Source organism: Heterodontus francisci, chromosome 41 (genome assembly GCF_036365525.1).
Source record: "Heterodontus francisci isolate sHetFra1 chromosome 41, sHetFra1.hap1, whole genome shotgun sequence".
NCBI lineage: Eukaryota > Metazoa > Chordata > Chondrichthyes > Heterodontiformes > Heterodontidae > Heterodontus > Heterodontus francisci.
Window position 1 is genome coordinate 12,629,858 of NC_090411.1, and position 26,662 is coordinate 12,656,519.

Genomic DNA, 26,662 nt, shown 5'->3' on the forward strand with positions numbered 1-26,662 from the left:
TGCAAATAGTATTGGTATGCTCACATGAAAAGCATAGATTGAAAATAAAGAACTCAAACTGAAGAGTTATAAAAATGGACTTTTCTTTTAAAAAGTGGACAACGGGCTGGAAAAAAATGGCTGCCGAAGGGCAAGCCTGTATATTCAAATTGTCTTACTTGCTGGTAAGAACAAAAGGATATATTCAAAGCTAAGAAGTGTCAATTACACCCATCCTGAACCCATCAAGAGAATTTTTTAATTGATTAAGTTCTTCTGAAACAAAGGTGGTGTGAAGTCGCCACATCCTGGGCCATTGTTAGTCACCACAGGGAGGAAGATCTCTGTCTTCTAACAGAGGCAAGATGCAAGACAATTTTGACCTTAAAGTAGCTCTCTGGGGAGAGATAGAGAGAAAACCAGAACAACACATCATGTAATCCTGTCTAGCTGAGAGCTAGGAGAAAACCTATCGCGCCAAAGTAGGTGCCCTGCTGTGCATCCTACGCTTCAATTTGTGCAGCAGAGAACTGAAAGTGATCCCCTGTCTTCAGACTGAAATTTCAACCAACAAAGAAATCTACAAAACCCAGGCCTGCAACTTAAATAAGAAATTGACTTCTGAGAAGATTCAACAGATTACCATGAACCCCGAAAACCTACCTCACTTCAAACCTCTTACCTTTTTTCCTCTCGATCTGTCAGGAGTGAATATTGCTCAACAAATAGTTAATCTGTTTTAAACCTACAAGAAAACCTATCGCTGTTTGTTTATTTGACAAATAAAACACAAAGGAGTTAAAATCCTAGTAACAAAAATACTTGCTGTGGTCAGTTGAGAGTTGAACAGTGGGGGGACCACCCACACCCTTCACCACATGGCCAGAACAGGATCAAATCCAGTATGAACTTTCAATCACACCTCAATCCCACCAGCAGGACAGACCCAGCAGAGGTAGTGGTACAGTGGTATACAGTCGGGAGGGAGTTGCCCTGGGAGTCCTCAACATTGACTCCAGACCCATGAAGTCTCATGGCATCAGGTCAAACATTGGCAAGGAAGCCTCCTGAAGTTTGAGCCCTATTTGTGTTTAGGCAGGAAGATATGCAATTTAAATCAAGACTAGCATGTCCATATGGTCAAACGCCCCCACTCACCAACCCCCCCCCCCTTCACCTCAGCTGATGAATCAGTACTCCTCCATGTTGAACACCACTTGGAGGAAGAACTGAGGGTGGCAAGGGCACAGAATGTACTCTGGGTGGGCAATGTCCATTACCAAGCTCGGTAGCACCACTACTGACTGAGCAGGCTGAGTCCTAAAGGACATAGCTGCCAGACTGGGTCTGCAGCAGGTAGTGAGGGAACAAATAAGAGGGAAAAATATACTTGACCCCATTCTCACCAATCTGCCTGCCGCAAATGCATCAGTTGATGACAGTATTGGTAGGAGTGACCATTGCACAGTCCTTGTGGAGACAAAGGATACTCTCCATCGTGGTGTGTGGCACTACCACCGTGCTTAAGGGGATAGATTTCGAACAGATCTAGCAATGCAAAACTGGGCATCTATGAGGTGCTGTGGGCCATTATTAGCAGCAGAATTGTACTCAATCACAATCTGAAACCTCATGGCATGGCATATACTTTTTTTTTTTTTACATACTTTATCATTACCATCAAGCCGGGGGACCAACCCTGGTTCAATGAAATGTGCAGGAGGGCTGCCAGGAGCAGCACCAGGCATACCTCAAAATGGATGTGTCAACCTGGTGAAGCTACAACCCAGGACTACTTGCATGCCAAACAGCATAAGCAGCATGCGATAGGCAGAGCTAAGGATCCCATAACCAATGGATCAGATCTAAACTCTGCAGTCTGCTACATCCAGTCGTGAATGGTGGTGGACAATTAAACAACTAACTGGAGGTGGTGGCTCCACAAATATCCCCATCCTCATTGATGAGGGAGCCCAGCACATCAGTGCAAAAGATAAGGCTGAAGTGCTGAGCTGAGCATCTCAGCCTCCTCCTGAAGTCCCCAGCATCATAGATGCCAGTCTTCAGCCAATTCAATTCACTCTACGTGACATCAAGAAATGACTGAAGGCACTGGATACCACAAGGCTATGGGCTCTGACAACAGTCCGGCAATAGTACTGAAGACCTGTGCTCCAGAACTTGCCGCACCCCTAGCCAAGCTGTTCCAGTACATCTAAAACACTGGCATCTACCCGGCAAGGTGGAAAATTGCCCAGATATGTTCTTGTACACAAAATGTAGGACAAGTCCAACCCAGCAGTCTACTCTCAATCATCAGTAAGGTGATGGAAAGTGTCATCGACAGTGCTAGCAACAACCTGCTCAGTGACGCTCAGTTTGGGTTCCGCCAGGGCCACTCGGCTCCAGGCCTCATTACAGCCTTGGTTCAAACATGGACAAAAGAGGTGAGAGTGACTGCCCTTGACATCAAGGCAGCATTTGACTGAGTATGGCATCAAAGAGCCCTAGCAAAACTGAAGTCAATAGGAATGAGGAGGAAGACTCTCTGCTGGTTGGAGTGATACCTAGCACAAAGGAAGATGGTTGTGGTTGTTGAAGGTCAATCATCTCAGCTTCAGGATATCACTGCAGGAGTTCCTCAGGGTAGTGTCCCAGGCCCAACCATCTTCAGCTGCTTCATCAATGACCTTCCTTCAATCATAAGGTCAGAAGTGGGGATGTTCGCTGATGATTGTACAATGTTCAGCACCATTTGCAACTCATCAGATACTGAAGCAGTCTGTGTAGAAATGCAGCAAGACCTGAACAATAATTGGGGTGATAAGTGGCAAGTAACATTCGTGCCACACAAGTGCCAGGCAATAACCATCCCCAACAAGAAAGAATCTAACCATCTCCCCTTGACATTCAATGGCATTACGATTGCTGAATCCCCCACTATCAACATCCTGGAAGTTACCATTGACCAGAAACTGAACTGGAGTAGCCATATAAACACCGTGGCTACAAGAGCAGGTCAGAGGCTAGGAATCCTGCGGCGAGTAACTCTCCTCCTGACTCTCCAAAGCCTGTCCACCATCTACAAGGCACAAATCAGCAGTGTGATGGAATACTCTCCACTGGCCTGGATAGGTGCACCTCCAACAACACTCAAGAAGCTCAACAATATCCAGGAAAAAGCAGCCCACTTGATTGGCATCCCATGCACAAACAATCACTCCCTCCACCACCGACGCACAGTGGCAGCAGTGTGTACCATCTACAAGATGCACTGCCGCAACGCACCAAGGCTCCTTAGACAGCACCTTCCAAACCCGCAACCTCTACCACCTAGAAGGACAAGGGCAGCAGATGCACAGAACACCACCACCTGCAAGTTCCCCTCCAAGTCAAACACCATCCTAACTTGGTACTATATCGCCGTTCCTTCACTGTGACTGGAACTCCCTTACTAACGGCACTGTGGGTGTCCCTACCCCACATGGACTGCAGCGGTTCAAGAAGGCAGCTCACCACCACCTTCTCAAGGGCAATTAGGGATGAGCAATAAATGCTGGCCTAGCCAGCGATGCCCACATCCCATGAACGAATAAAAAAAAAATGAAGCAAACATCTGAATACCAACTAAGCGACATTTCTCACATGCTAGTATCAGTTATTACATTTAGAAGCCATATTTTAGGAGAAAGATGGTTAAATCTTTGAAGCAGAGGAAGGTTCAGGACTCTGGGGAGAGAGCAGGGTAACAGAGTTAGGACTAATACGATGGGCTGAATGGCCCTTTTCCGTTCTGTAAACTTCTGGGTTTCTATTACCTGGACCTGAAACATCTGTATGGAGTCTCCATCTTGATCATATGTGTAATGTCCTAATAGGAGCCCTTCTTCCCGAATCTCTTCATCTAGGCCCTGTGAAGAAGCAGAAATCAGCACAGAAATTAACCATCCTCTGCCAGTCTGTAAAAGCAGCCTCCCCATATAGTAAAAATCCTGCTCCATCCAGCTCCAGCCAAAAATGGTGTAATTGTTACATTGACCTGGGGGTGAAATTCCTCTCAGTAATAATTTTAAGAAAGTTGGCATGTGTACACAAAGCATTCCATTTGATACTCTACTTTTTCCTCTAAAAGTGGCATCAGGAAGAATTTCATCGCTTCATTATAGTGTATGAACCAAATGCATATGTTAACAAATTTATTGGAACATCTTGTGTCCTGCACGTGCAGTGTATAAGTTGCAATGATTTCATGAGAAAATGCTCTGGTTTATTTGTGGCTATATTTTAAGCCCTGGACAAAACCTGTAACTTATTCACTTTAGTGCAAATAGCCCAGTGTCACAATGTGTACCAAAAGTCAGTGGTGAATCGACAAACAGAAACAAAATAATCTATACGAGGTAACACAGATTACTAGTTGTAATTCATGAGGAAACGTACTGTCTGGAAGGTGGAAATGAAAGCAAATTAACTTTATATTAGTTGCAGTAATACTATTGTGTGGTATGTAATTTGATATTCGCCCTTTTTCTTTTAGTGGTGGATGTTACATGAAGTCGCTCATGATAAACAGGAGGGTAAAGTGGAGATAGGGAGTGAGTTCATTAAGGAAGGATTTTGATTTTTGTGGGGACAAAAGATCTGATCGGTTTTTCGAACATTAATAGTATTGTTCACTAAGTTAAAGCAATGCTGCCTCAGACGTCTTTGTCTTGCCTGTTCTGCTACTTTCCTCTTCTGATCTTTTCTGCTTCTGTCTGCCTTGTCTTGTTTCTCTATTTGTGTGTGTTGTTTTTAAATAATGCGTGTGGTGGGGTTTTATCTCCCTTATACTTTGGGCTTCTCTCTTCTGTTCGTTGGAGGTAGGAGTATAGTTGAGAGGGGGAAATATGCTGAGAGCGGTAGATAGGTTTTGGTGGATCGGGGGGGGAAAACAATTCATCAGACCTCCTTTAGGATAATGAGCAGAGCATTACACAGCCACAGAGTTATAGTGGAAAGTCCCAAGGAGCAGGTGGCACACTTCACCCTTGCACAATGTCTGTTTCTTCATCTGCACACTCCATCTCCTGCCTTCCCACTTGCACAGTTGCCCTTCACCCTCCTCCCCCGCTTGATATTGACACTTATCCATCGCAATGTCTCTTTGGTTCTACTGCATCTATTAATTGCCTCTTCATGTTCCCTTTACCTTCTTACCAGCGCTTGATGCTCTGTATTGTCCTCTTCTCTTACTCCCATTACAGCTGCTCTTGCCATCACCCCTCCCAGCACATTCCCTTATCTCCCTCACCTGAACATCCCATCTCTTCATCCCCACTTCTATCTCATTCCCCCACTCCTTTCCTCAGATCTTCCACTACTTGCTAAAATCCCTTCCATTTCACCAACTATTCTCCTCCTCTATCATACCCTTTTGCCTTTCCTACCCCAATGCTCTCTCCATCCTTTTTACCTCCTTATGCTCTATGATTTCCATCCCTTTCTCCCCTCAGTCTTTATGTTGTACTCCCTAGAGGGGTGGGAATTAACAAAATTAACAAACTCAATGCCTACTAGTAACATAACAAGGAATGGACTGCTTTTCTTTCAGAATGTATGTTCAAAGCACCATTCTGCACAGCAAAAGTATTAGCTGTCTTAGGAATTGACTGGAGTTTGTTAATTATTAACAAGCCATAATAGCATCTGCTAAAGCTATTAACAATTAAAAAAGTGAGCTCCTAAGACCTTAAATGGCATGACCCTGAATATTTAAACTAACTGTCAAGGGTCCATTGCCCAGTTGCTCAGTGCTCTCCAGTCAAACTGCATTATTCTGCTATAGTCAATCATGGCAACATTCAGGCTTAGGCTGATAAGTGGCAAGTAACATTCGTGCCACTCAAGTGCTAGGCAATGACCATATCCAACAAGAGAGAACCTAACCATCTCCCCTTGACATTCAACTGAATTACCATTGCTGAATCCCCCTCCGTCAACATCGTAGGGGTTACCATCGACCAGAAACTGAACTGGACCAGCCACATAAATACTGTGGCTAGAAGAGCAGGTCAGAGTCTGGGAATTCTGCAGTGTGTAATAATTCTGCAGCGTAGAATTCATCTCCAGACTCCCCAAAGCCAGTTGACCATCTGCAAGGCACAAGTCAGGAGTGTGACAGAACGCTCCCCACTTGCCTAGATGAGTGCAACTCCAACAGCACTCAAGAAGCTGAGCACCATCCAGGACAATGCAGCCTGTTTTATCGGCACCCCATCCACCCCCTAAAAATTCACTCCCTCCACCACCGGCACACAGTGGCAGCAGTATGTACCATCTACAAGATACACTGCAGCAAATACCCTTCAACAGCACCTTCCAAACCTGCGACCTCTACCACCTAGAAGGACAAGGGCAGCAGATGCGTGGGAACACCACCACCTGCAAGTCACACTCCATTCTGTCTTGGAACTCTGTCGCTGCTCCTTTACTGTCTTGAGGTCAAAGTCCTGGAACTCCCTCCACATAGACTGCAGCATTTCAAGAAGGTGGCTCACCATTACGCTAAGGGCAACTAGGGATGGGCAATAAATGCTTGCCTTGCCAGTGACACTTCCTTCTCAAGAACAATTAAAAAAAAGGTGCTTAAATATTTCCCTGGTTTCACTCACGTAAACCATGAAGTCTCGTGGTGCACTGCTGATTGATCCATGGAGAGCAACTGACTTTGGAATGTGCTCTAGAGTAAAGGAGGTGGGTCTGATCCGGGCAGCAAGCTGGATGACAACAAATCCTTGGGAGCCTTTAAAAGCCCAGCAGTTCCCTGGGTGAACATCAGGCTGTAGGAGAGAAAAGGGCAAAGAAAGTTAGTAAAACACTGCCATTTCCAACAGCTTTTCATTAAAGGCTTGTTTCATTTTGCTTTCTTTCTGTAAGACACTTTGATTTCCCCTAAATAATGGAGGGGGGCAGTCAGGGAGCTAGGCGAATTTGCTGTTAGCTCCATCAAAACTACTTATATTTATATCGAACCAATAACATAATAAAACAACAGGATATAGATCAACTGGGAAAGTAGGCAAGGGAGTGGCAAATGGAACTTAATGTAGACAAGTGTAAAGTGATGCATTTTTGGAAGTTAAACCAGGGCAGGACAGATGGCAGGGCAGGGCAATGGGGAGTGTTCCTGAGCAGAGAGACCTTGGGGTGCAAGTACATAGTTCCCTGAAAGTGGCAACACAGGTAGACAGGGTGGTGAAGAAGGCGTATGGCATGCTTGCCTTCATCGGCCGAGGCATTGAGTACAAGAGTTGGGACGACATGTTACAGTTGGACATAACTTTGGTTAGGCCGCATTTGGAGTACTGTGTGCAGTTCTGGTTGCCGCACTACAGGAAAGATGTGATTAAGCTAGAGAGGGTGCAGAAAAGATTCACAAGGATTTGCCTGGTTTGGAGGGCTTGAGTTATAAAAAGAGATTGTATAGGCTGGGTCTGTTTTCCCTGGAGCGAAGGAGGCTGAGAGGGGACATGATAGAGGTATATAAAATTATGAGAGGCATAGATAGGGTAGATAGCCAGAGTCTGTTTCCCAAGGTAGGAGTTACTAAAACTAGAGGGCATAGATTTAAGGTGAGAGGGAGGAGGTTTAAAGGGGATCAAAGGGGTAAAGTTTTCACACAAAGAATAGTGGGTATCTGGAATGAGCTGCCTGCGGAGGTGGTGGAGGCAGGAACAATAGCGACATTTAAGAGGCATCTGGACAGGTACTTGAATGAGCAAGGCATAGAGGGATATGGAATTAATGCAGGCAAGTGGAATTAGTATAGATAGGCATTATGGTTGGCATGAACATGGTGGGCCGAAGGGCCTGTTTCTATGCTGTACAACTCGATGTTGCTTCATAGGATCATTAATAACATCCTTACTAACATATGGGGGTTTGTGCCAAAGTTGGGAGAGCTGTCCCACAGACTAGTCAAGCAACAGCCTGACACAGTCATACTCACTGAATCATACCTTACAGATAATGTCCCAGACACTGCCATCACTATCCCTGGGTATGTCCTGTCCCACCGGCAGGACAGACCCACCAGAGGTGGTGGCACAGTGGTATACAGTAGGGAGGGAGTTGCCCTGGGAGTCCTCAACATAGACTCTGGACCCCATGAGGTCTCATGGCATCAGATCAAACGTGGACAAGGTAACCTCCTACTGATTACCACCTACCTCCCTCCTTCAGCTGATGACTCAGTACTCCTCCATGTTGAACACCACTTGGAGGAAGCACTGAGGGTGGCAAGGGCACAAAATGTACTCTGGGTGGGAGACTTCAATGTCCATCACCAAGAGTGGCTCGGTAGCACCACTACTGACCGAGCTGGCCGAGTCCTAAAGGACATAGCTGCTAGACTGGGACTGCGGCAGGTGGTGAGGGAACCAACACGAGGGAAAAACATACTTGACCTCGTCCTCACCAGTCTGCCTGCCGCAGATGCTTCTGTCCATGACTGTATTGGTAGGAGTGACCACCGCACAGTCCTTGTGGAGACGAAGTCCCGCCTTCACATTGAGGATACAGTCCATCGTGTTGTGTGGCACTACCACTGTGCTAAATGGGATAGATTTCGAACAGATTTGCAATGCAAAACTGGGCATCCATGAGGCGCTGTGGGCCATCAGCAGCAGCAGAATTGTACTCAACCACAATCTGGAACCTCATGGCCCGGCATATCCCCCACTCTACCATTACCATCAAGCCAGGAGACCAACTCTGGTTCAATGAAGAGTGCAGGAGGGCATGCTAGAAGCAGCACCAGGCATACCTCAAAATGAGGTGTCAAACTGGTGAAGCTACAACACAGGACTATCTGCGTGCCAAACTGCGTAAGCAGCATGCGATAGACAGAGCTAAGCGTTCCCATAACCAACGGATCAGATCTTGGCTCTGCAATCCTGCCACATCCAGCCATGAATGGTGGTGGACAATTAAACAACTAATGGAGGTGGCTCCACAAATATCCCCATCCTCAATGATGGGGGAGACCAGCACATCAGTGCGAAAGATAAGGCTGAAGCATCTGCAACAATCTTCAGCCAGAAGTGCCAAGTTGATGATGCATCTCGGCCTCCTCCTGAAGTCCTCAGCATCACAGATGCCAGACTTCAGCCAATTTGATTCACTCCGCGTGATATCATGAAACGACTGAAGGCTGGATACTGCAAAAGCTATGGGCCTTGACAATATTCCAGCAATAGTACTGAAGACCTGTGCTCCAGAACATGCTGCGCTCCTAGCCAAGCTGTTCCAGTACAGCTACAATACTGGCATCTACCCGACAATGTGGAAAATTGCCCAGGTATGTCCTGTCAACAAAAAGCAGGACAAGTCCAACCCAGCCAATTACCGCCCCATCAGCCTACTGTCAATCATCAGTAAAGTGATGGAAGGTGTCATCAACAGTGCCATCAAGCGGCACTTGCTTAGCAATAACCTGCTCAGTGACGCTCAGTTTGGGTTCTGTCAGGGCTACTCAGCTCCTGACCTCATTATAGCCTTGGTTTAAACATGGACAAAAGAGCTGAACTCAAGAGGTGAGGTGAGAGTGACTGCCCTTGACATCAAGGAAGCATTTGACAGAGTATGGCATCAAGGAGCCCTAGCAAAACTGAGGTCAATGAGAATCAGGGGGAAAACCCTCCACTGGCTGGAGTCATATCTAGTGCAAAGGAAGATGGTTGTGGTTGTTGGAGGTCAATCATCTGAGCTCCAGGACATCACTGCCAGAGTTCCTCAGGGTAGTGTCCTCGGCCCAACCATCTTCAGCTGCTTCATCAATGACCTTCCTTCAATCATTAGGTCAGAAGTGGGGATGTTCGCTGATGATTGCACAATGTTCAGCACCATTCGTGACTCCTCAGAAACTGAAGCTGGCCGTGTAGAAATGCAGCAAGACCTGGACAATATCCAGGCTTGGGCTGATAAATGGCAAGTAACATTTGCGCCACACAAGTGCCAGGCAATGACCATCTCCAACAAGAGAGAATCTAACCATCTCCCCTTGACATTCAATGGCATTACCATCGCTGAATCCCCCACTATCAACACCCTAGGGGCTATCATTGACCAGAATCTGAACTGGGGTAGCCATATAAATACCGTGGCTACAACAGCAGGTCAGAGGCTAGGAATCCCGAGGCGAGTAACTCACCTCCTGACTCCCCAAAGTCTGTCCACCATCTCCAAGGCACAAGTCAGGAGTGTGATGGAATACTCTCCACTTGCCTGGATGGGTGCAGCTCCAACAACACTCAAGAAACTCGACACCATCCAGGACAAAGCAGCCCGCTTGATTGGCACCCCATCTACAAACATTCACTCCCTCCACCACCGACACACAGTGGCAGCAGTGTGTACCATCTACAGGATGCACTGCAGCAATGCACCAAGGCTCCTTAGACAGCACCTTCCAAACCCGCGACTTCTACCAACTAGAAGGACAAGGACAGCAAATGCATGGGAACACTACCACCTGCAAGTTCCCCTCCAAGTCAAAACATCTTGACTTGGAACTATATCGCCGTTCCTTCACTGTCGCTGGGTCAAATCCTGGAACTCCCTTCCTAACAGCACTGTGGGTGTACCTACTGCAAATGAACTGCAGCGGTTCAAGAAGGCAGCTCACCACCACCTTCTGAAGGGCAATTAGGGATGGGCAATAAATGCTGGCCTGGCCAGCGATGCCCACATCCCATGAATGAATAAAAAAAAAAAATCATTATAAAACAAAATATGACACTGAGCTACATAAGGATATATTAGGGCAAATGATCAAAAGCTTGGTCAAAAAGGTAGATTTTAAGGAGTGCCTTAAAAGGAGGTAGAGGGGTTTAGGGAGAAAATTCCAGAATTTAGGGCCTTGGCAGCTGAAGGCATTGCTACCAATCGTGGAACGATTAAAATCAGGAATGCTCAAGAGGCCAGAATTAGAGGAGTGCAGATATCTCAGAGGGCTGTGCAGCTGGAAGAGAAGTAGGGAGGGGCAAGGCTGTGGAGGGAGTTGAAAATAAGGATCAGAATTTTAAAATTGAGGCGTTGCTTAACCGGAAGCAAATATAGGTTAGTGAGCACAGGGTGATGGGTGAACAAGACTCGGTGCAAGTTTGGATACAGGCAGTACAGCATTGGTAACCTCAAACTTAAGTCGGGCAGAAAAGTGAGAGGTCGGTCAGGAGTGCGTTGGAATAGTCAAGTCTGGAGATAAGAAATTCATGGGTGAGGGTTTCAGCAGCAGATAGGTTGAGGCAGTGGTGGAGTCAGGCAATGTTACAGTGGTGGATGTTCTGATGACGGGTCACTGACCTGAAACGTTAACTCTGCTTCTCTCTCCACAGATGCTGCCAGACCTGCTGAATATTTCCAGCATTTCTTGTTTTTATTACAGAGGTGGAATTAGGTCTTAGAAATGCCACATGCAAGTAATCGGTAGCAAAAATGGCACACCAAGGTTGGGAACAGTCTGGTTAGGTCTCATGAAAGTGCCAGGGAGAGGGCTGGAGTCGATGGCTAGGGAACGGGGTTTGTAATGGGGACTGAAGACAATGGCATCAGTCTTCACAATATTTAATTGGAGGAAATTTCTGCTCATCCAGTACAGGATAGTATGATAATTTAGCAAAGTGGAGGAGTTGAGAGAGGTGGTTGTGAGGTAGAGCTGTGTGTTGTCAGCATATATGTGGAAACAAATGTGTTTTTGGATTATTTTTTTGAGGGCAGCATGTAATTGAGAAATAGGTGGGGGCCAAGGATATATCCTTCGGGGACACCAGAGGTAATGATGCAGAAGCAGGAAGAGAAGCCACTGCAGGCAATTCTCTGACTAGCGTTAGATAAGAACGTAGCCAAGCGAGTGCAGTCCCACCCAGCTGAATGGCAGTGGAGAGGCATTGGAGGAGGAAAGGTGGTCAACCATGTCAAAGGCTACATGTTGAGAAGGAATAGTTTACTTTTGTCACAGTCACATGGGATGTCATTTGTGAATTTGCAAAGAGCCATTTCAGTACTGTAGCAGGGATGGAGCCTGAATGGACTGATTCAAACATGGAGTTCTGGGAAAAATGGGCACAGATTTGAGAGATGACAACATGTTCAAAGATTTGAGAGGAAAGAGAGGTTGCATATGGAGTGGTAGTTTGCAAGGACAGAAGGGTCAAGAGTTTTTTTTTTTGAGGAGAGGCCTGACGACGGCAGATTTGAAGGGAAGGGGAACAGTAACTGAAGAGATAGAGAACCGTTAACGTGAGCCAGGAGACAGTGGCATAGTGGTAACGTCACTGAACTTGTAATCCAGAGACCCAGGCTAATGCACTGGGGACATGGATTCATAGAAACACAGAAAATAGGAGGAGTAGGCCATTCGGCCCTTCGGGCCTGCTCCGCCATTCAAAAAAGATCATGGCTGATTGTCTAACTCAGTACCCTGTTCCCACTTTCTCCCCATATCCCTTGATCCCTTTAGCATTAAGAAATATATCTATCTCCTTCTTGAATATATTTAATGACTTGGCCTCCACTGCCTTCTACAGTAGAGAATTCCACAGGTTCACCACCCTCTGAGTGAAGAAATTTCTCCTTATCTCGGTTCTAAATGGCATACCCCATATCCTGAGACTGTGGCCTCTGATTCTGGACTCCCCAGCTATCAGGAACATCCTCCCTGTATCTAGCCTGTCTAGTCCCGCTAGAATTTTATAGGTTTCTATGAGATCCCTTCCCATTCTTCTAAACTCTAGTGAATATAGGCCTAGTCGACCCAATCTCTCCTCGTACATCAATCCTACCATCCCAGAAATCAGCCTAGTAAATCTTCTTTGCACTCCCTCCATGGCAAGAACATCCTTCCTCAGATAAGGAGACCAAAACTGAACACAATACTCTAGATGTAGTCTCACCAAGGCCTTGTATAACTGCGGTAAGGCATCCTTGCTCCTGTACTCAAATCCCACCAAGGCAGCTGGTGGAATTTAAATTCGATTAATTAAAAAAATCTGTAACTGAAAGCTAGTCTCGGTAATGATGTCATGAAATTATCATCGATTGTCGTAAAAACTTAACTGGTTCACTAATGCCCTTTAGGGAAGGAAATTTGCCATCCTTACTGGTCTGGCCTACATGTGACTCCAGACTCACAGTGTGGTTGACTCTAACTGCTCTCTGAACTGACCTTGCAAGCCATTCAGTTGTCAAAGGCAATTAGGGATGGACAACAAGCATTGGCCTTACTAGTGACACTCCTGTCCTATGAAAGAATAATATGAAAAAAAGGGAATTCGGGTTGTCAGCAATTTGGTGGGAACAGGGAATAGTATGATCCTGGAATATGAGCAGTTTTGGCAGTTGAAAGATTAAATCTAGATAGTGCTTATGTGGTTTAGCCAGCTCTGGCAGTAAATGGCTAAATAAGTTCTCCACCATACCTACTCAAGTCTGCCACAATGGGCTTAGGAAATTCAGTGCCAATTCACCACCACCTCCTCGTGCAAGGTAAAAGTGCCTCAGTTGTCACTGTCAGACCTGTTTGAGTGTGTCAGTCTGCTGGTCCTGGTTAATGAACAAATATTGGAAGCAGGAAGTCACTGACCCAGAAACACCCAATGCTCAGAGTATATGAATTTATTGACTAGGTAACCAGGAGGCATTGGCTGGACAGTGTGCTTCCTGGTTCTGTACCTTGCCGTGACTTAGACCAGATTAACTGCAATTGCCCTGAACTGTCCCTTTCTATCTGTACAAGTTTTCTGTGACCTAGTTCTCATGGGCCACCCCACAGTACAGGCTGCTCCATTATGTGATACTGAAACCTCTACAATGCCCCAACATTCCCAAGCAGCTACAGCCCAGGTTAAATGCTAATCTCTAAACAGTCCCATCATTGTGACCGAAACCAAGCTTAAAGGAGTATGCTTATTGCAGGGGTCAGCTAGTGACTGCACAGTCAGGAATATAGTCAGTGTGGGATCAGCTCAGGGAACTCTTGATCAGTAATGTTTCATCATTTGAAAGATGACTGCTCAAACAGTAACCTAATGAAAATGTGTATCATTTTGTGGCGCATAGTATTTCTCAGCCAAGTTAATGAGAGAACCAACCTTCAACACAGGCAGCTCACCTATTTCTCAGGCATACACAGCTAGATACAATCTAATTATATTTAAATACCTTGATGAAGACAAACAGCTTCAGGAGGATTGAGAGATTAATTAAAATATTTGCAGTGAGTTAATGCACTATCCTACCCTTGCATCTCAAACAACTAGGTTCAAATTGAACCTGTCTCTTTGTTGGCAGTAAGATTCCTAGGTGAAATGGGTTTGGGAAATCTTAACTCAAACACAAGATCTGCCAAATACTGGCACTCTCATTTGGGGTAATGGGGGTGGGGAATAGAAAACAAAGTCACCCCAGTAGCATTCTTGAGGTTAAGTCAGATTGACAAGGGAGTTTTATTTCACACCTAAAGTGGTACTCTACCTGACCAGGCATGAATGATGGGGCAGTGTGAAAACTAAATGATTGGCATTTGTACAGTGTCGTATCACACAGTACAAAACTCTTCTGAACAGTAGTGACAGCTATGCAGTCAATGCCTCATTTCATAAAATCAGAGTATAAGTGAGCCCAGAATTTAATCTGTGCTGAGCTGCAAATCTTGGCTCTGGCAGCAGTTGGGCACTATTCTTATGTACTTGGGCATTGAGGAGAAAAACAGAATCAGGCAGCATTTCTGCTCCTCGTCATTACCGGAGAGACAGAGAGAGAGCGAGAGCGAGTATGTGTGTGTGTCTGTGTGTGTGTGTGTCCAGGGACATTTACTCCAGTAAGACTCAGTGCTTTCAAGACAGAAGAAGCAGCATTGAAGAATATATACCTGAATGACAGCTCTCGGAGACTGAGAATAGTACCACAGTGGGATTCCAAATAGGCTAAGTAGAGCGGTCTTGGTCTCAAATGTCTCTGAGCAGCGGGTGCTGATTACACTGGCACCTAACAGAAGAAGAAAAAGCACAAATTACAGAAGTGCAAGGGTACAAAGTTCACTAATAATTCCTCAAGAAACAATTACTGTATTTAGACATTACAGCAAAACTCTGATTATAGGGACTACAGAAAGTATTCAATTACAGCTGGATGCAAAGAAAGAATTGTCATGCATGGAAGGAGCAGTCATGAAATAAACAAGAAATGAAAGAATTATGTATTTAAAAAGTCAACTGTTAAACAAGACCAAAACATGGACACTTGTACCACAGACAAAATGAAGTAGCAGTCACGTGATCCCCTCCTGGGCTGGAAATCAACAAATCTGTCTGCAATGATGGAATTCATTAACCTCATCTGAAAGAGCTCTGGGAAGAACCTCTTTGAAATTGAAAGGAGCATTATTGCATATTAATGACTTATCGACATGAATGAACTAACAAAGGATTCTGGAGACAGACTTACTCAAAGCCCAAACCAAGTTGAATAGGTGTGAAGTAGCACAGTTTTACCTGAATGGTCCCCATTCAGCCATCAATTGATAGCTATGGTTATCGCATCCTGGCCCATTGTGTGTTCACACCAGGGGAGAGGGCCATGCGTCTCCTAACAGAAACTCTAATGTGATGGATTTTTATTTTAAAAAGGTAGCCCTCTAGAGAGAGAGAGGGGAGATCAAGCAAACACTGGCTCCAAGGACATTATTACACCACAGCTACCAGGCAGAAACATTAGGTCACCTCATCCTACAGAAAATGTGCCTCACTGCAAATAGACTCTGCACAAAGGGAACAAATTTGCAGGGCGATGAGGAAAGGGTAGGGGAGTGACACTCATTTGATAGCGCTTTCTGACAGGTTGATTGGCCCTCTGTGCTATACGATTCTGTATTCCAACAGCGCTTGGTGCTTTCCCCTTGGTGATTATGTATGGAAAGCATACCCTAGTGTGCAGCTCCTTCTAGATGCTACCTTATTGAGTGATAAAGTGAGGTAGCTGGCTGCTGCATGCCACAGAGTACTTTCTGGGATGGATGTGGCTCTTTATTTTCTTCTGCAAAATCATACGATGGTCCCACAACTGCTGGGATCAAGTTTGATACTGTACATGTTGTCTGGGCAAGCTCTTTCTGGCTTATTTGAGTGGGGCATTTGGATGGGTTGGACCTTGAGAAATACATCCCTCATCTGTACCTATTCTTTCACCCGTCCTTGTGATCTATATGGGAGCACTCTCCAGGAGTCAGTGCTATTCATCCCACCTCCCCAGCCTGCTAAATCCAGACAGAACAGACTCGTGGATCAGCCCAAGGTCTAACTAATATATTCCAAGAGAACATAAGAACTAGGAGCAGGAGTAGGCAATTCAGCCCCTCGAGCCTGCTCCACCATGCAATAAGATCATGGCTGATTTCATCTCGGTCTCAATTCCACTTTCCTGCCCGTTCTCCATAACCCTTCAACCCATTACTAATTAAAAATCTGTCTATCTCCTCCTTAAATTTACTCAATGTCCCGGCATCCACCGCACTCTGGGGTAGTGAATTCCACAGACTCACCATCCTTTGAGAAGTAATTCTCCTCATCTCGGTTTTAAATCTGCTACCCCTTATCCTAAAACTATGACCTCTCATTCTAGATTGCCCCATCAGAGGAAACATCCTCTCTACGTCTACTTTGTCAATCCCCTTAATCATCTTATATACCTCAATTAGATGTCCTCTCATTCTTCTAAACTCTGGAGAATAAAGGCCGAAACTGCTCAATCTCTCTTCAAAAGACACACCCCTCATCTCTGGAATCAATCTAGTGAACGTCCTCTGAACTGCCTCCAATGCAACTACATCCCTTTTCAAGTAAGGGGACCAAAACTGTATGCAATACTCCAGGTGTGGTCTCACTAATGCCTTGTACAGTTGCAGCACTCCCCTACTTTTCTACTCTATTCCTTTAGCAATAAATGCCAAAATTCCATTTGCCTTCCTTATTACCTACTGCACCTGCATACTAGTTTTCTGCGATTCATGCACAAGGACACCCAGATCCCTCTGCACCGAAGCACTCTGAAGTTTCTCTCCATTTAGATAATAATTTGCCTTTCTATTCTTCTGACCAAAATGGATAACCTCACACTTATTCACGTTAAACTCCACCTGCCAAATTTTGGCCCATTCACCTAATCTATCCATATCCATTTGTAAATTTCTTATTTCTTTATTGCAACTTACTATCCCACCTATTTTAGTGTATTCTGCAAATTTGGCTATAGTACCTTCTATCCCTGCATCTAAGTCACTAATATAGATTGTAAATAGTTGGGGCCCGAGGACCGAACCCTATTGCACCCCACTAGTTGCATCTTGCCAACCAGAAAAGGACCCATTTATCCTGACTCTCTGTTTTCTGTTGGTTAGCCAATCATCTATCCAAGCTAATAAATTTCCCCTAACCCCATGTGATCCTACCTTGTGTATTAACCTTTTGTGTGGCACCTTATCAAATGCCTTCTGAAAGTCCAGATATACCACATCTACAGGATCCCCAGTATCCACTTTACTTGTTACATCTTCGAAGAACTCTAGCAAATTAGTCAAACACGATTTACCCTTCATAAAACCATGCTGACTCTGATGGATTGCGTTCTGACTTTCTAAATGTTCTGTTATTACTTCTTAATAATGGATTCTAACAATTTCCCAATGACAGATGTTAAACTAACTGATCTATAGTTTCCTGCTTTCTGCCTTCCTCCCTTTTTGAATAAGGGCATTACATTAGCTTTTTTTTAGTCCATTGGAACCTTTCCCGCATCCAGGAAATTTTGGAATATTATAACCAATGGATCCACTATCTCTGCTGCCACTTCCTTTAAGACCCTAGGATGTAGGCCATCAGGCTCTGGGGACTTGTCTGCCTTCAATCCCAATAGTTTTCTCAGTACTTTTTCCCTAGTGATGATGATTGTTGTAAGTTCCTCCTTTTCTATAACCTCTGCATTACCTGTTACTATTGGGAATGCACTAGTGTCCTCCACCATGAAAACTGAGGCAAAATACTGATTTAGTGTCTCTGACATTTGTGTTTCCCACTATTAACTCCCCAGTCACATCCTCCAAGGGACCAACATTCACTTCAGCTACTCTCTTCCCTTTTATATACTTATTAGAAGCTTTTGCTATCCGTTTTTATATTTTGCGCTAGTTTTCTTTCATAATTTCCCTTTGCTCTTTTTATTACTTTTTTAGTAACCCTTTGTTGATCTTTAAAAGTTTCCCAATCTTCCAGCCTGCCACTGGCATTTGCAATATGGTATGCCTTAGTTTTTGTCTTTATGTTATCCTTAACTTCCTTGCTTATGGATGTTTTCTCCCCCTCTTACAATCTTTCTTCCTCTCTGGAATTTATTTTAGTTGGGAGGAATTGAATATCTCCTTAAACATCTGCCACTGCTCATCAACCGTCCTACCTTTTAGTCTTCCTGCCCAGTCCACTAGGGCCAAATCTGTCCTCATGCCCATGTAATTACCTTTGTTTAATTCCAGAACGCTAGTGTGGGACTCCCAGAGCTGGCGGGCAGCCATAAAGACAGGGCTAAATTGTGGCGAGTCGAAGAGACTTAGTAGTTGGCAGGAAAAAAGACAGAGGCGCAAGGGGAGAGCCAACTGTGCAACAGCCCCGACAAACAAATTTCTCTGCAGCACCTGTGGAAGAGCCTGTCACTCCAGAATTGGCCTTTATAGCCACTCCAGGCGCTGCTTCACAAACCACTGACCACCTCCAGGCACGTATCCATTGTCTCTCGAGATAAGGAGGCCCAAAAGAAAAGAAAGAAAGTGTGGGACTCCAGTTTCTCACCTTCAAACTCAAATTTGAAATTCTAGCATGCTATGATCACTCTTCCCTAGAGGATCCGTAACTATGAGATCATTAATTAATCCCACCTCATTACATAATATCAAATCTAGAATAACCTGCACTCTGGTTGATTCCACAACATATTGCTCCAAAAAACAATCTCTAATACATTGAATGAACTCTCCCTCGAGGCTACCCGTGCCAATTTGATTAATCCAGTCTACATGCATATTAAAATCACCCATGGATTATTGCCGTACTTTTCTTACGAGCCCCCAGTATTTCCTGGTTTATACTGTGCCCTACTGCGGAACTACTGTTTGGGCACCTGTAGATTACTCCCACCAGGGACTTCTTTCCCTTGCTGTTTCTTATTTCTACCCAGGCTGATTCTACGTCTTGATCTCCAGTGCCTATATCATTTCTCACTACAGCACTGATCTCTTCCTTTACTAACAAAGCTACACTACCTCCTTTTCCTTCCTGCCTATCCTTCCGAAATACTGAGTATCCTTGGATATTCAATTCCCAAACCTGGTTTTGATGCAATCGTGTCTCAGTAATCGCCACTAAATCATACCCATTTGTTTCTATTTGCGCTGTTAACTCATTAATTTTATTCCGAATGCTTCGTGCATTCAGATACAAAGCCTTTAAGTTTGTTCTATTATCAAATTTCCCTACTCTTGTACGATTCCTTGGTTAATACAACGTTCACACGTTCTGTCCCTACCTTTTATTTTCTGGTAACAATCAGCCTCATCACTAACGTGCACTCCTACCTTCTCCTTTAACTTTGACTCCCTAATTTTCCATGCAACTGAACCCTCCCCCCCAATATTTAGTTTAAAGCCCTATCTACAGCCCTAGTTATGCAATTCACCAGGACTCTGGTCCCAGCATGATGCAGGTGGATCCCATCCCATTGGAACAGCTCCTTCCTTCCCCAGTACTGGTGCCAATGTCCCATGAATTCGAACCCATTTCTCCCACACCATCACCAGAACCTACAACTACACTTCTATTGAAGTGGTCTCTGCTGCAGAGGGACTGTAGTTCTATGAAATTGTCAACCACCACCACAGCTAACAGCTGCTGCACCCTTCTCTACCAGCTGAAACACCTTGCAAGGCACTTTGTGCATTCTCAAATGATGATGCACAGATAGCAACTTTCCTCTATACGCAAGCCCCGGATAGCAGCAATCCAAGAACTCTGCAGTTGAGGGCAGCCTTGGTCTAGCTCTCCAGCAAACTCCTGCTGCTCTACCATCATCTCATCTGCACTTCCACACTCATGCTGTTGGTTTCAACCCCATGTTCCCTCCTCCAAGTTTAAATATGAATCTTTTGGAGTGAATGGTACTATGTGCTGTGATGTGGTAAGTACAAGTGAAATACAAGAGGAACAAGCATCACAATACAAGTAACATATACCTGGTAACAAATATGACTTACCAATACATGATGTTCTATGATATTGTAATGCATACTAAGTTTGTGAGTACCTGAGCGAGAGATTAGAGGGAGGAAGGGAAAGCAGCAATGGGGTACAGTGTACCATTGAATGAGCTCGACCAATTCCTGCCCAATGAAGCACCAAGGGATGATTTTGCCCCAATAGTGAAAATGAGATTTGTGCGGGAATCTCAGTCAGTTGCTCATTTTTTTGATTTTATTAGGGGTGTCTCCTTGCTAAAAGTATTTACAGATTAAATGAAATGCCCTGATATCACTAAGCAAATGGACAACTTGCCTCCTTGAATATGAGTCAGTAAGCTTGAGCCAGGCAAGGGACTGGTGGAAACATTAAGCAGTGAGACACACGTCTGGAATGTTTCCTTGGAAAATTGAAGATTTGCCACCTATGAATAGAGAATATGGGCTGCTTTGCAATTGTGAGAGAAAGGTTCCCAAATGTTGATCCAGTGTCAAAATAGTGCTGGTTGAGGCAAAAGTGTGTGTTCAGCCATTCTATTGCATTGCACTTTGAGCAGGGTACACTTATCACATCTGCGCTGATTACCTTCAAACATGCAACATGACAGCAATCTGGTCTGTAACTTTATCCCAGATGTACAGCAGACATCTAAGGATGTATTCATCTGACTTGAAGGTAAAAGCTCCCCTTTCTGTACCTCCCTCAACATTATCTGCAGGGTTCTCTTGGTAAAGAGGGCAGGTCCTTCTTTCCAAATGGCAGTCACAGCCAACTCTTGCAAGGCAGTGAATTGCAATATTGGTAGCTACTAACTTGCACTGTTACACTGGTTGATGGCACTTCAAGGCACAGTGGCAGTTCCTTAAATCTGCTGCCAGCACATGGCTCAATCATTATTTAACTATGTGAACCTGGACAGCTCTCTTAGGATCTACATTATGCAGGTTTAATACAAGATGTATTTTTGCACTTCCAGATATGCTGCCACTACACCTGATTGGAAAATCAGCCCTTTATTCCCCTTTAAAAGATAGTCCAAGACAAAAGGCCTACATTCTGGTACACTAAACCAACCCACTTCCAATCTGTTACACTGAGAAGCTCAGTTTAACTTGCAGGCTCTGGGTATAGGCTGTGTCTGATATTTACCAGCGGACTCCAGCGCATAATCCACCATTCCAATCTGATCGGCACTGTACAGCTTCAGGGCTCGTTGCACGATACTCTCAACTTCCTATAAATACAAAGGGGAAATGCAGCATTACTGTAGGACAGTGAGGCGTTAGTGTAGCACACATGTTCAGAGCTAGGGAACAAAGTGTTAGCAGGAAACACTCCCTCTTTATGATTCTCTGTCCTCACCACCTTTTTTTTATTCTTTCATGGGCTAGCAAGGTGAGCATTTGTCGTCCATCCCTAATTCCCCTTGAATTGAGTGACTTGCTAGGCCATTTCAGAGGACAGTTAAGAGTCAACCACATTGCTTTGGGTCTGGAGTCAAATGTAAGGGTGGCAGATTCCCTTAGGCATTAGTGAACCAAATGGGCTTTTCTGACAATCGATGATAGTAATGGTGCCACGAAACTGGGATTAGCTTTCAATTCCAGATTTTTATGAATTAATTGGTGGGATTTGAACCAGTGTCCCCAGGGCATTAGCCCGGGCCTCTGGATTACTAGTCCAGTGACATTACCATTACACTGTCTCCTCTATAATCAACCTGTCTAATAAAAATGGACAGGAGCAGTGGGGATCTGCCAAATACGTCTCATTAGAGCAAGGCAGAATCAAAAGAATCAGGAAAAAATGCTTAAAATAAAACAGACCATGATGTAAATCTAAATGTTAAAATGAAGGAGATGGTGATGTATCTATCAAGGATCCATTTAGTATTGTGTTGAAATTATCTTGATTATTTCTTTGATGTTTTCCAGCAGGCAGCTTCTAGCACATAAACTTGTCCACTGCACAAGACAGGATAAACAAGTTCCATGCTGCTGCTAAATCTCTACCAAGATTTATAAATACTGTTTGCTTGCCTAGAAATGATCCTTTCTAATTTACCTCTACAATCCCTGCTCCTGCTAATGTGGCTCTGATAGTGGCCGAGTTCTGTTCTGCTGTTTGGCCATGATTCTGAGAAAGATCTGCAAGGATCTTCTTCTCCAGGTCGTGAAGGAGCGCCTCCAGGTCCTTAAGACGGACAAACTGTGATGTCAGTGCTTGCTCTGAAGATACAGCTGTGCTGTCCTGTGATAACCCAAAGAGCAGTCTGTGCACCAACTCAACCACTTCCGTCTCCACCTAAATTTAAAACAAAGCAAGTGTTGAAGGGTCCAATGTTTTTCCTTGCAAATAAAGAAAACTCTACAACACAGATTATGAAACCTGTACAAGTAAACACCTTTTAGCATTTTAAACCACATTCTTCTATCTTTTACGGTCCCTTTATGCTTCATGCAGCACACCTAGCCAGACACGAGAGAAACTGGGGGGTCAGCTGGGAGGACAGCTGAACCATTATCCCAACCCACACTTCACTTGGAGTATCAGTGGAGATCAGGAATATGGACATGTATGGAATCACCCAGTTTTATACAGTGAAGTTGTCAGCTGAGATGGGGCTACTGATTATCCCAAATCACCCCATTCTCTTTCAAACGCTTCCATTTCACTAATAATCATCAACTTTTCCAGTCCTTTTCATTACTGTAGCCAATCACCTGTAATGACTTCTCTTCCCGCTCCTGCACCATTACCTCTAATATCCCCCAAGGATCTTATCCTTGGCCCACTCCTATTGCTCATCTACAAGCTGCCCCTCAACATCATCTAAAAACACAGCATCACTTTCCACATATACTGATGACACTCAGCACTACCTCAACACCAACTTTCTCAGCCTCTCCATTATCTCTCAAGTGTCAAACTGCTCATCCAACATCCAGTACTCGATGAACAGAAATTTCTTCCAATTAAATATTGGGAAAACAGAAGCCATTGTCTTTGGTCCCCACCACAAACTCAGTTTCCTAGCCACCGACACAGTCCCGCTCCCTGGCAACTATCTGAAGTTGAACCAGACTGTTCACAATCTTGGTGTTCTATTTGACGCCAAGGTGAGCTTCCGACCACTTATATGCACCATCACTAAGACTCTGTGACATTGTCTGACTCCGCCCCTTCATCTGCTGCTAAACACTCAACCATGCCTTTGTTACCTTTAGACTTGACTATTCCAACACATTCTTGGCCAGCCTCTCATCTTCCACACTCCATAAACTTGAGGTCATCCAAAACTCAGCTGCCCCTGTCCTAACTTGCACCCAGTCATCCATCATTCCTGTACAATGCCTCGCTTTTAAAATTCTCATCCTTGTTTTCAAATCCCTTCATGGCCTTGCCCCTCTCTGTTTTTGTACCTTCCTGAGAGATATCTCCTCCAATTTTGTCCTCTTGTACATCCCCAATTTTAATCGCTTCTCCGTTAGCAGCCATGCCTTCAGCTGCTCAGGCCTTAAGCTCTGGAATCCCTTTCCCAAACCTCTCTCTCCTCCTTAAAACTTACTATTTCTTTGACTAAGCTTTCGGTCACTTGTCCCAATAGCTCATGTGGATTGGTGTCAAATTTTGTTTAATAAAGCTCCTGCAAAGCACTGGGATGTTTTACTACAATAAAGGTACTATGTAAATACGAGTTGTTATTGTTACTGACATTTTAGGGTTGCAGCCACAGTTCTGAGCTTTCTGCTATTTAGTTCAACTCTGTCTAGCACATACTGCTTCCCACTCTTATACTAACAGATTACTTTACCACACAAAAACACTCCAGGCAATTTGCTTCCGTCCTTTAACCGCTTTGATTAAGCTGCTGTCTCCAGTCTAGAATGGGCCACTTACACAGTTTTCATCTGTTTCAGTTTTAAAAAATCAGTAGCTATCTGGATTACCCTCACAACATTTAAGAAGTATTTAGATGAGCACTTGAAACGTCATAGCATACAAGACTACGGGCCAAGTGCTGGAAAATGGGATTAGAATAGTTAGGTGCTTGATGGCCGGCACAGACATGATGGGCCAAAGGGCCTCTTTCTGTACTGTATAACTCTATGACTCACATTGTCCTTCACACTTTCAATCCTGCTACTCAAGGTTTCCATGTTTGATGCCATATTCCTTTGTGCAGTACGCACGCCCATTAACTCAAGCTGGGTTTGGCTGAGCTGCTCTTCCAATTGGTTTAGTGCAGACAGGAGTGTTTGCTGCTCATCAGTCACACTACAGAGGACAAAGAGAAGAAACAGTCAAAGAACATGATGAATTTAAAAACCCTGTAGCATTCAGCTAGTTACCTCAGAATCTAACAAGGAAGCTGTAGTATTTTTAATCTTTTTCAATGGATTCTTAAAAGACATCTAAAGAAAAACTGCACTGCTCAGTGGATTGTCACCAGGTGGTGTGGCATGGAGCCATCTAGGACCAGAGGTTCGAGGTTCAATTCCAGTTCTCTGCTCAGCTAGCTGATCCCATCAGGGGGCAGTAGTGGGGGTACTGCCATTTTCCTCAGTGTGCTTGAGGTAGCAAATGGAAAAATAGCCAATGATTGCTACTGGGAAATGGACATCAGGCTCACACATTAAAGCTCTCAGGACTGTTGATGCCTGTGAAGCTGTAACTTGGCAAGGCTCAACACCCTCAGGAGGAGGAAGAGGGGGGGAAAGGAAACAAGTAGTATTCATGCGAGTTGATTCATTAATTCTGCAAGGCTGAAAGAAGGCAACGGTTGACTTGCCCAACGAAGGGTGGTACTCTGCTTCACATACAAACCACTAAACTCACATACGGAGCTGCACTCACAGTTGCTGTTCTACTGGCATTTCTTCAATTATAGAAGGGCTACCCAGCACAAGTGGCTGGAAATGTACAAGACCAGCTGGACAGTGCTAAGTTGTGCTGTTCTAATATAGGGTCAGCTGTAGGTAGCATTTTTAAATCATGGGTAGAGCAGGGGCAGGAATGGATGTTGCAGGTTCCGGGATTTAGATGTTTCAGAAAGAACAGAGAAGAGGGTAAAAGAGGGGGGGGTGTGGCATTGTTAATCAAGGAAAGTATTACAGCGGCAGAAAGGACGTTTGAGGACTCGTCTACTGAGGTAGTATGGGCCGAGGTTAGAAACAGGAGAGGAGAGGTCACCCTGTTGGGAGTTTTCTATAGACCTCCGAATAGTTCCAGAGATGTAGAGGAAAGGATAGCGAAGATGATTCTCGACAGGAGCGAGAGTAACAGGGTAGTGGTTATGGGGGACTTTAACTTTCCAAATATTGACTGGAAATACTATAGTTCGAGTACTTTAGATGGGTCTGTTTTTGTCCAGTGTGTGCAGGAGGGTTTTCTGACACAGTATGTGGACAGGCCAACCAGGGGCGATGCCACATTGGATTTGGTACTGGGTAATGAACCCGGCCAGGTGTTCGATTTAGATGTAGGTGAGCACTTTGGCGATAGTGATCACAATTCGGTTAGGTTTACCTTAGCGATGGGCAGGGACAGGTATATACCACAGGGCAAGAATTATAGCTGGGGGAAAGGAAATTATGACGCGATTAGGCAAGATTTAGGATGTGTAGGATGGGGAAGGAAACTGCAGGGGATGGGCACAAACGAAATGTGGAGCTTATTCAAGGAGCAGCTAATGCGTGTCCTTGATAAGTATGTACCTGTCAGGCAGGGAGGAAGTTGTCGAGCAAGGGAGCCGTGGTTTACTCAAGAAGTTGAAGCGCTTGTCAAGAGGAAGAGGGCGGCTTATGTTAGGATGAGACGTGAAGGCTCAGTTAGGGCGCTTGAGAGTTACAAGCTAGCCAGGAAGGATCTAAAGGGAGGGCTAAGAAGAGCAAGGAGAGGACACGAGAAGTCATTGGCGGATAGGATCAAAGAAAACCCTAAGGCTTTCTATAGGTATATCAGGAATAAACGAATGATAAGAGTTAGAACAGGGCCAATCAAGGATAGTAGTGGGAAGTTGTGTGCGGAATCAGAGGAGATAGGGGAAGCGTTAAATGAATATTTTTCGTCAGTATTTACAGTAGAGAAAGAAAATGTTGCCGAGGAGATTACTGAGATACAGCCTACTAGGCTAGATGGGATTGAGATTCACAAGGAGGAGGTGTTAGCAATTTTGGAAAGAGTGAAAATAGATAAGTCCCCTGGGCCAGATGGGATTTATCCTAGGATTCTCTGGGAAGCCAGGGAGGAGATTGCAGAGCCGTTGTTGTTGATCTTCAAGTCGTCATTGTCGACAGGAGTAGTGCCGGAGGACTGGAGGATAGCAAATGTTGTCCCCTTGTTCAAGAAGGGGAGTAGAGACAGCCCTG

General features: G+C 44.7%; 1 protein-coding gene across 2 annotated transcripts in view; it reads right to left on the bottom strand.

The window, feature by feature from the left end:
- Window positions 1-26,662, bottom strand: part of LOC137353254 (SUN domain-containing protein 2-like) — a 104,766-nt gene that overhangs the window by 11,282 nt on the left and 66,822 nt on the right. For both annotated transcript variants that reach the window (XM_068019329.1, XM_068019330.1), the window contains exons 12-17: window positions 24,410-24,569; window positions 22,356-22,595; window positions 21,441-21,525; window positions 14,888-15,003; window positions 6,633-6,800; window positions 3,798-3,890 (exon numbers count right to left, since the gene is read on the bottom strand). In XM_068019329.1, coding sequence (XP_067875430.1) covers window positions 3,798-3,890; window positions 6,633-6,800; window positions 14,888-15,003; window positions 21,441-21,525; window positions 22,356-22,595; window positions 24,410-24,569 — 862 coding nt within the window. The remainder of the gene's footprint in view (window positions 1-3,797; window positions 3,891-6,632; window positions 6,801-14,887; window positions 15,004-21,440; window positions 21,526-22,355; window positions 22,596-24,409; window positions 24,570-26,662) is intronic.